Here is an 11,059-nt window from a genome sequence, read left to right as displayed (position 1 = left end):
AGTGCATCCCTGCCTCTCCCCTGGCTCTGGCTCAGTTCCCTTTTGGCCTCCAGATGGAGTATGCCAGCAGAAAATTTAGATGGCAAAATAGTTTTCTTCAGATTTGTGATCTAAACAATGCAGTGAATGGTCATCTTATTGTGTTCACACATGGAGCTTTTAGAAAGACAAACTAACAGATGAAGGTAAGGAGAAGCTGGTATTGAGGATGGTAGAAAGACCAGACAAACTTGATCACCTAGCAGGTAAGCTAGGTGGAACAGCAGGACAGGGAAAGCAAGGACATGGCTTAGCAATTGCCTTACAAGAGAGAAATAGTTTGAGATGTGCTTTAGGAGTGAGGAATTACATGTTACCTTGTTTATATCTCTTATTGGTATTTTTAAAAAATATAATGCTCATATGCCATCTGAATCATGTTCTTTTGTAAAAGAAAACTTAATTCACTGTTAACCAGAAAGTTTACTTAATTTTTTCCAAGATTTTCTGTAGGAATTCAAACCCAGTTTTCTTATTAGGAAGTCAAATGAGTTTTCTTGGTGACCTCTTTACATTTGAACCTGTCCTTGATATTGTTAATAAGATAATATGTAATATAGTGTGAAAAAGAGAACACTTCAGGGGTTTTTTCTATTTCACTTAGTGCCACAAATGGAATCCATTTCTATTTTGAATATAGGATCATAGAAACATAGAAAGGTATAGTTTGGAAGTTCCAACCGAGTTCCAACGCCCCTGCCATCAACAGGGACACCTTCCAGTAGACCAGGTTGCTCAAAGACTCATCCAGCCTGGCCTTGAACACTTCCAGGGAGGGGCCAGCCACAGATTCTCTGGGCAACCTGTTCCAGTATTTCAACACCCTCACAGAAAATAATTTCTTCCTAGTATTTAATCTAAATCTACCCTCTTCCAGTTTAAAGCCATTACCCCTTGTTCTGTCACTTCCTGCCCTTGTAAAAAGTCGCTCCCCAGCCTTCCTGTAGGTCTCTTCAGGTACTGAAAGGCTGCTATAAGGTCTCCCTGGAGGCTTCTCTTCTCCAGGATTTACAGCCCCAACATTCCTAGTCTGTGGTCTAGGAGGACAACCTCTTCATACCATGCTAAAAAGGTTTCTAAAACATTCGTATATTTATTACTTTTATCCATTTTTATACTCGTTCCTCCAGAGAGATATGAAAATATGAAGATTAACAGCAAATGTCAAAGCATGAGGTGAAACCAATATCCTCACAGCAGTCCAACAGTAGCACATGCAAGTTACACCGGTATCCCAAGATGGTTATTTTCTGGCCTGACAGTTGCTGTTGAGTATTCGTACCAGAAGAGGGCAGCCCCACCAAGGCCTCCTATGGTGACATCAATCAACCCGTCGTCGTTTAAATCCATTTCTCCATGCACAGACTGGCCAAAAAATTTAACTTTTTCCCCATCTCCACCTGATGCAATACGCTGAGAAAAGCATTAAGAGTTTTATGCAGTACATATTGAAGGATTTTATAAGAACATTTAAGACACGTTTGTTGGCAGTCATATGGTTTTTAGACTCTTTAAATACACTAAACTTTCATTACAATACTCCTAGAACGGTTACCATAGTGATGAACATACTCTAATTTTTCAAAATTGCAAAATACCTACTTTTCTGTTTCTTAGAGCATTTCAGAAGGTTTCTAATAAAAACATGCAAATAGATTTTTCTAGCATTATTAGAGTCAAATTCAGTTAAATCTGACTGAGTTTAAAAATACAGAGCATTTTAAAAATTAAGCTGTCATGACAGTTGAAAGTCATGGTTTGATGCTATGCTGGGGAGACATGGGAAAACAGAACTTGTTCTATGTAGACTTACAGTGGCTACCAATCTGTAAAGTTTTACTTCATACCTGCGAATATTTTTTACTGATTGTGTTGCCATGGCCATGATAAATATAAACAGCTCCCCGATGATCATCTTCTAAGGGAGAACCTATTACAATGTCATTATATCCATCAAGGTTGAGATCCTTCACTGCAGCAATTGCAGTCCCAAAGCGTGCACCACAAGGCTCATTCTTAAGAACTTTGCAGGTGTCCTGTTTCAATGGCGAACAGCATGTTTGCTTTATAGGTTCGAGACTCATCTGATATTCAAACTTTGTCTGCAAAGGAACAGATTTAGAGTTGGTGGATTTCCATCAACATTTTAGCAATGCAGGCGTTTAAGAGCTCCTGTTCAGAAGACAAACTGATGCATTAAATGAGACAGTCACGTCCTATTCCTAGTGACTGACTCCACAGCAGAAACTGTGATTCTGGAACTATAATTCAAGTTCTTTCTGAGCAGCAGGTAGGAAAGATGTTCTAACATCCTCTCTACATCTAGATGCTTCTGCGTATTTTTTGAAGTTAGAGGTTCATAGGAAAGCATAGTATCATAACAATATTTGGATGTTATTACAAGTAAACCACTTAATTCTTAAGACAGTATAAAGAGTTCTAAAGGCGTTCTCTGAATTTGAAAGCTAAGCCAAGTTTCTGATGAAACACAGATGGTAATAGTGTTATTCCACAACAAAAGACACCATTTCTCTCTTAAACATAGACCGAATTCTGTCCTCAGTAGACACATACTCTCCAGTTTAACATATATATTCTTCTGGTCCAGCGAGCATCCTAGACCAAAACCACACACACATTATGGTGTGTAACAATTCTTCCCAAGAGATTGCCCATGAGTTCCATGCTAAAGATTAGCAGCAGCAAGCAGTTGCTGCATCTTCTTTATTTGGACATGGATAAAAGGAAGCACAGGAAAAACAAATTTCAAATTACTGCAGGACATGGAATTCTTGTTTTCTTGCCAACCCTATTAACCAGCAATTTGTTGTTAGCAACATACATATAGAAACTGGAAGAGTTCTTTGTCAAATAGATCCAGTTTCTTCAGGTCCTTTTCTTGCATAAGTATTTTAGGAAACCATCATTGCTAGGACATATTTTGATAACTGTTGTAAAGAAACACAATGCTACTAAAAGAATGGACTAAAAGAAGAAAAAGAAGAAAAAGTATGCATAGACATTGGAAAGAGAGATTTATTAAGAAGCTGAGGTGTAGCTGGCATATTCCTCAATCATGACATGTTTAAAAGCTGTTGGATGTACGGGGTTTAGCTCTAGGCTGGTAAGCAAGTCACAAGGATACTGGAACACACACTTTTAGGATGGATGATCCCCACTGTTCCCTAATCCGTGAAACCAAAAAGAAAATGTGATAGAAAACTAATCCTATAGATTTGCAACTATGCCATATTGCAGCTTACAGGATATAGTGCTTATATAATATACTCTGTTAGAAAAAAAGTTGGGAAAACAAGAGTTTGAGAAGAAAGTTTTCAAAAATAATGTGTATTATACTCTCAGTTGTCAAAGTTATGTTTCTTTATTTTCAACAGGTCATCTTCTCCAGCTCAAATTATCATATATCTTTAAAATAAGGATATGAAGACAGAGGGCCATGTTCCATTCCTGGTCAATAAGCATCATCCTTACCTTGTTCAGACCATAAACATATACTTTCCCTTGCTCCTCCTTCTCTGTTCCCATATACATAGGAGCTCCAACAACAAGAAGGTCTGTAAATGAGTCCCTATCGATGTCAATTGTGGTAATGACACCCCCAAAGTATGACCCAATCTGCAGGAAAATGTAAGGTATAAATCAGACATGGAGTCAGCAACATCATGCAACACTTCCTATTCAGATACCTGTTGTATGGTTGCTTACAACAATGTCAAATGTTAACCATTAGGCAAAAATTTTCTTTGCTATCTAGAAAATATTTTTCTTCTGTTTGCTTTTGAACCTTGTTTTCTATTTTAGGGTTTGTTATCAGATTTTTTTTTAATTTAAGATTATTCAACTTCGAACTCTCTTGAGTTTGAAAGGTGCAAATGATGCCTTCTACCTGCTAGGAAAGTAGGACTTCTTAAGACAGTATTTGAATAGAAATGTCTTGGGGAAACTAGTTTTGTCTTCAGTCCCAACAATAATACATAGAAGGAGCAAAATCAATGGACTTAGGCTTGCCAGGGTAAAAAGGTAGGATGGGGGACAAAAGCTCCAAGACAACACAATGCAGGCAATCTCCAAAATTCCCAAGTTGCCACTAAATGCAGAGAAACAAGAAGAGCTAGATACATAGTCTAGGTACAAGGTGTGTGACTTATCTGATTATATTCACTTCACAGCTAAGCTAGACATTCTGCATTTCCTTTACACTTAACATGAGAAGTAGTGCCTTCTAGTGCAGGTTGCATTTCATCTCACAGAAGATGCTTAAAACCAGATCCTTCAAACCTTAAAAATTACTACTTTCCTTCATTGACTCTAAAACTTAAACTGATTGATTAGCTGAGTTGCAAACATCAGCTATAGGTGAAAATTAGATAACCTTAATTTTCCTGAAAGAAGTTTGTACTGCAGCCTGAGGAGACCTGAGTAGGCACGTCTTTTAACCCTCGTGTGCATAATATTATACCACCACCTTTAATTATGTATTTACACGTTGTTTTGGTTTTTTTTTTTTTCCTGCAGGAACAGATCTAAGTGAGCTGCTACTTAATACAACAAGTAGCTATTCAGTATTTCTTGCTATCCTAGCTGATGCTCTTGCATAGAATCCTGCTTTTCTGGGTATATGTCACACCCATTTCCTGACAGTGACATATACCTTCCACCCAGCAGAGAAAACTGCAAGTACAGAGATGTCTACAGTCACTTTGACACTGGTTTAACCCTCAAAGAGAAAATTTCTAAGGGTCTCTGACTACTGTAGAGTCCACTTTCCATCACTTACTATACCACAGCATCTATTTAACCTTTCTTTCTGATACAGCTTACAACTCCTAGTTTCATTTGCTCTTCTAATGTAGAGTTCTCATTTGAAATAATTATTTATGTTTCTCATGCCATATTCCTCTTGCACGTTAATCATGAATGCATACTTACTTGTTCTCCATTTAACCTCTGAAGTACTTGTACATCTCTTCCTTCCATTTTATAAATGATAACTTGGCCAGTGTGATTGTATCGTGGCTGTCCTGCTATGTACAGTACGCCTCCAGGTGTCAATGCTGAATTCACAGTATATCCTAAGAAACAGAAAAGTCAAGATGCAATGCACACAGAATGCATCAGAAATACTTGCTGTGATTTAAGGCTTCTTAAGGCTTATTCTGCATCTAGATGTTTAGCCCTATATATGCTAATATAACTAGAAGGGCTGGATATCTCAGAGTCTCAGAGTCATGAGTACCACTGTGTTATTAAACCTGTTCACAGGCTGGTGAGTCATATTGACTTTGCCATTCTCACACGGTGTAAGAATATGATAATAGTGATGAAACAACTCATGAATAGCTGGTTGAAAAACCGCTTTCAAAGCACACTTGTGACCAGCTCACTGTCAAATTGATGGTCTTCCAAATGTGATTCTGGGGGCATTTTGAACCTATCTCTGTTTAATATTAACAACATTTAACAACTTGGGTGAACGAAGACTTAAAAAATTTGCAGATGAATCAAAACTGTGGCAAGGTTGCAAGTATTATTGATTATAATATCTAAATTTAAAACAACTTTACTAAATTGAGTTGTAAAAAAATAGCTAGAGGCATTCTGCAAAGAAGACAAACAGTGTACTTAGGAAAAAAAAAGAAATTATTCTAGTGTTGAATCTTCATCAGTGAAAATATGGCTTAGGGGAGGCAACAGAGCAAAGAGAAACATGAGGTGTAGAAAGCACATCCTAGAGGAGAGAGCAAGGGCACTGATGCTTTTTGGTAGAAAAGACTGAGAGGAAAACAATAGTCTGCATATATGTAAAATGTTATTATAAAAAAGATAGTGGTAAACTGTCATTCTTGTTCATTGAGTGACAGAAATCAGCTTAATTTTAAGCAAATATTTAGACTGAATATTGTATATAACTTTTTACCTATCAAGGCATAGAAAAATTAAGAATACTAGCAGAATCTGTGAAATCTTCTCTGAACAGGCGAGACATCTATTAAGGAAAGTCTAGATACACTTATGTCTGTGTTTGGACTAGCCTTTTGATTTTGATTTTTGATTGTAAAGTAGTAATTTTTTTTAAAGAAAAAGAAAATCATACAGTAGACATGTCTATACACCATAAATTTTCCCAGGCTCTTAGAATATAAGATAATATTCTCTTTTTGAATAAGATTTGAGAGAGGTCTCGTAGCATGCATTGGAAAGTATTGTAGGATGGGCTATTTCTCTTACCTAGGTAGGCTGCAAGGGGTTCATTTTTTTCTGAATGTCTGTCACGAAAAGTATCATTAGTTGGCATTGAAATACCACTGTCCTTCACCATGAGCACTGTGCCATTCCAGTCATATGCTCCAACTGCTCCAAGCATGATCCAGTCCTTATGCAGAGAAAAACAAAAAGCCTGTTCTCTATGTGAACTACCTTTAGATGTCCATTGATCATGATGCTCACATTTTGATATTGCTTCCTGTACACTTACCTATTTAGCCCTGCTTTTGCTATTATAGTATGGCCCCTATAATCATAGTATGTCTCCTACTTTATACTAAAAATACACCCAACATAAAAAAAAAATAATAAATAAAAAGGGCCATTGAGGAAATGCAGTAGAATTAAACTAACCTCCTACAACTTCAGTCCACCATTCCAGGTCAAACAGAAAGACAAAAGTGATTTAGCAAAGACAATCAGAGAATACAACACTTAAATGCATTTCCCAGACAAGCTTTCAGAAACTTGAACCTCTGTTGAATCTTTGTGTCTTGTATATTGTACAAGAGCCTTTAGTCAATGAGAAATGGTTTGCTGACATTTCTCGACTAAAGGCATGAATGTAGCCTTCTAGATTAGACAGACACTAGAGACTCTGAGTCTGTCAATGCAGCAAGGACTGAAGACTCTCTTCAGAAGTGAGGTTAGCTGATGATTGTAGGTCAGTTGTTTGTGAACTTCAAGAATATGGTCTACTAAATATATAATCATATAAATAATCCTTGTGCTCCCTGTCAGGATAATACTTGTTTCTAAGGATGATACACCACCTGAAGCATCATGTGTAATGTAGTGCAGGCAGTAAAAGTGAATGGAGAGTACTTCTACAATAAAGTATTTATGTTAAAACATAATGAAGGTCTTTTATTCTCTTTTTTACTAGTGATATGCTGAGCTTTATACAAAGCCATGTTGAAGTTTTTTGTATGCATGCCAATTTGTCTTGGATTGCTCGGTGTTTGTTCAGTTCAGTTACTGTCCTATTGTACTCTTTTCCACTGTCACTACTTTCCAGTATCTTTAAAGCTTGAGTAGTCCGAGTTCTTTTGATCTTATTCAAAATTTTAATTTCATTTTTATACACTGAGCAGATCATCATAATTGATACTTTTTGATTTTTCAAGAATAAATAAAATATGTAGGGAGTGATTTTTTTGCTAATACAAATCCCAGGGATTTTTGTATCCTAGTTTAATAAATATTTAACCCCTGAGAAGTGTGGCATTCAACATGTTAACAGAACTAAGAATATATATACTGTGTTACTAAAAATGAAGATCCTATCCATGACAGAAATATCTTTTTTATATATCTTCTGTCTCAATTTCACCAATACAATGCAATATCAATGCAGTATCAACCTAATACCTAGAGAGAACAGTCTTATAGTTCTTAGAATCATAGAATGGTTTGGGATGGAAGAGACCTTTGAAGATCTTCTAGTCCAACTCCCCTGCCATGGGCAGGGACATCTTGCACTAGATCAGATTGCTCGAAGTCCCATCCAACTTGACTTTGGACACTTCCAGGAAGGGGTTATCTGCCACTTCTCTGGGCAATGTGTTCCAGTGTCTCACCACCCTCATTCAAAAAAATTCTTCCTTATATCCAATCTAAATCTACCCTCTTTCAGTTGACCTTCGTCCTTTGTTCTGTCACTACAGGCCCTGGTAAAAGTCTTTCTCTGTCTTTCTTAACATATTATAGACCATTATCCTGATAGAAAGTGCTATGGAAGCATTAAATTTAGAGTTCATGTGAAGACAGTTACTTATTTTTTTAAGCTTTCATTGTTTATAATCTTTCTTTACATACATTTTCCAAAAAAATAACTGGATTATGGGAAACACTAAAACTTCCCACAGCAAACAGGACTGTAAAACGAATTATGAAATACTCATTCTGAATTCATGCCATTACCAACAAAAATCTATTTTGTAAAAGGACTCCTATTTTCAAACAGTTGGTTTACCTGAGAATAATGAGCGCTGAAACCAGCTTGAGACATTTCCATTTCAAATGATGCTGCCTGCTGGTCTGTTGTTGCTATTAAACAGAAAAAATTAAGTTTCAAAATTAAACTTGTTTCAACCTGAAAAATGTGTCTGAATATTGTAATGAAAATACTCATACAATAGTAAAGGATAGCATAATTGACTAGAATATTCAGTGAATATATTTTGCCACAGATTTTTATAATAAATACAGAAATCAAGATCTGTGATAAATGCTACCATAAAGTATGAGAGTTTCCATTTTAAGATCATGTCTCAGAACTTGTCCAAGAAATATTTCTGGGCTAAAACTGACCAGATTTGACCTCAGGCTGATGGTAAATATGTTTGGAATGTTTGATTAATATGGTTAAGCCATTTTCCACTTGAGCTAAGTGAACAATAAAACATCAGCCATGTAACCCTGTCCTTGTATTCAAGCAACTAAAAATTTGTAGGCAGCTGGTAGAACTTTAAATGAAAAACACTTGATGTTTGTATGAACCTTTGTAAAAAACAACATAGGAAAATCTCAGCTCTCCAAGATTCATAAGCCTCAGGGAAGGGCTTGGGAACTATAATCCTGCCCAGAAAGTTACATGAAAATCTTCCTGTTTCTCTTAAGTGACTTTGAATAGAAAAGTTATCAGGTGATTTTGTACTAGTTTCAGTATCTTATCAGGTTATTAAACTCTGATGGGCTGCTTTGCTCCCAGGTACACTTGAAATATCATCGAGGAAGAGAAAGATCTGCCTCTTCCTCTACTTAAAAGCAATACACAAGGACTATTTTGCCACCTCAAGCATCACAAGTAAGGTAGCTATATTCTGCATATTGATTCCTCCATAGGACCAAGATAGAGTAACAAGCAGTAGAGGGGATCTGTGAAATCTGCTTTGATGCTTGTCCAGGAGGAGTTCAGGATTTGCTACCAGCTGAGAGCTGAGGTGAACCTCCAACTCTGTGAATGAAACTGAGGCATAGCAAGCCATGGCTACATGAATTTCAAGCATCTGGACTATTAAATAATACTGAACTTTTGATACTCAGCAACTAAACCACAGAGGTTGCTCTCTGGGACATGATGTCTTTGCTCATTGTTGGGATTTATAGCGGGTCGTAGGAAGTAGACATGATCTCAAACACAAAATGTTTGACACACAAACATAGGCCATTGTGTTTCACAAGATGTATCTGCTTTGCTAAGTCCAAAAAAGTCCTTTTTAAGCATAAAACTCTTAAGTTGCACATTTGCTGATAAAAAGTATTTTCATCCAGTAAAGGATGCTCCTTAAGGAGCTGAGAAAGACAGGAATCTCACAGTCTGAGGCAGAGGACAATGCCAGTACTGTTGGTGTGTGCAGTTCTGAATGCTGCTTAGATAACAGCTCTCAGTATAACTTTCCACTGAGTTTCAAGCTGCCAAGCATCCTACAAAGGGTATTTTGTGAAAAAACATTTGTGTCTGCCTACGGGTTGGATAAAACATAAAATTGCTGTTAAAACCAGAAGTTCATGCCATGAGACACAGAGGCATATGAAAAAGATTATGTATAAAAATCCACTGGCTGTCAAGTATGGGTTTTTGTTGGATTTGATTTTTCAACTCTCTCTCAGTTCTTCTTTGCATTTTTTTAAAGGCCAAAACCAAAAAGAAAACAATAAATCCAAGAAAACAAGTAAAGTGTACTACTATATTAGCAAAAGGCTATTTAGGTTGAGAATTTAAACAGATTCAGATGCAGAATTTCAAGAATCAGGGTTCCTGTGACCTCCATGTTACATACTATATCCAATAAACTGGATTGTCACCAGAAAGCTGTTTGGAACAGAATTAATCTGTTTTCTCCCTTCAAAAAAAAAAAAAAAAAAAAAAAAAAAAGCATCCGTGAACACAGTTGGAAATCTAGAATAACTCCTGAAATACTTTGGGAGGTGACAGGAAATCATGCTTGAAGAATCAACAGAAACTAATTTAGTCAGTATGTTCTAGCTCCAGCCTTAGCAACTCACTGGAACAACTCAACCTTGCTATATTCTGACAAAAAGCTAAGATCCCATTTTCAGTTTCAATTCTGATTCCCTTGCAGCCAGATTATGTGATTTCTGGGACTTTCACAGGTGGAGGAGGTGACTTTTCTTGTCTTGCATCACAGGTGTCTTATATAGAAATCTCTGCACAACTCTGAGTTCCTACTGAAACTGTGGAAATCAAGAAGCCTTTTGGGAGTGGTGAAACCACCTAGCTGATTTCTTACAACATGAATATAATTTTCCACATTTTTTGCTTGAAATATATATTTTTTGTAAAACAACCAAGTCTATATAAAATAAAAATTAAAGATAGAGACAAATATATAAGGGCATAAACACTCTAAAAGTTTACAGTAGGTTTATGTTAAATAAAAAGTAATAATATCCAAGAAGTACATATTTGTTACTGCAGCTTTTGAAGAAAATTAAAGCTGAATTCAAGCAAGGAGTACTGCAGAACTTGTTGATACTTAAAGAGGTACAATATGCTTAAAGTACCAAAATACTGAAGGACATGATGATGAGGATTAGTCATCTCAAGAGCTGACTATCGTATAAACATATAACGTTTATACTATTAAATCAGTTAGTTTCACCACTGTCAACATAACTACATTTTTTAAAAATATATTTAAAAATATTTTATTAAGCTACAGAACTTGTTTAATGTTCAAATGTTTTTATTTTTTTCTTATAATTAGAG

General features: G+C 36.2%; 1 protein-coding gene across 1 annotated transcript in view; it reads right to left on the bottom strand.

Annotated features, from left to right (window-relative positions):
- Nucleotides 1-11,059, bottom strand: part of ITGA1 (integrin subunit alpha 1) — a 42,992-nt gene that overhangs the window by 15,599 nt on the left and 16,334 nt on the right. The window contains exons 9-14 of the mRNA XM_010175371.1: nucleotides 8,300-8,373; nucleotides 6,289-6,433; nucleotides 4,990-5,132; nucleotides 3,532-3,675; nucleotides 1,887-2,141; nucleotides 1,322-1,452 (exon numbers count right to left, since the gene is read on the bottom strand). Coding sequence (XP_010173673.1) covers nucleotides 1,322-1,452; nucleotides 1,887-2,141; nucleotides 3,532-3,675; nucleotides 4,990-5,132; nucleotides 6,289-6,433; nucleotides 8,300-8,373 — 892 coding nt within the window. The remainder of the gene's footprint in view (nucleotides 1-1,321; nucleotides 1,453-1,886; nucleotides 2,142-3,531; nucleotides 3,676-4,989; nucleotides 5,133-6,288; nucleotides 6,434-8,299; nucleotides 8,374-11,059) is intronic.

Source organism: Antrostomus carolinensis, unplaced genomic scaffold (assembly GCF_000700745.2).
Source record: "Antrostomus carolinensis isolate BGI_N321 unplaced genomic scaffold, ASM70074v2 scaffold11909, whole genome shotgun sequence".
Taxonomy (NCBI): domain Eukaryota; kingdom Metazoa; phylum Chordata; class Aves; order Caprimulgiformes; family Caprimulgidae; genus Antrostomus; species Antrostomus carolinensis.
Note: the sequence above shows the minus strand (reverse complement) of the source record. Positions and strands in the feature narration are given on the sequence as shown.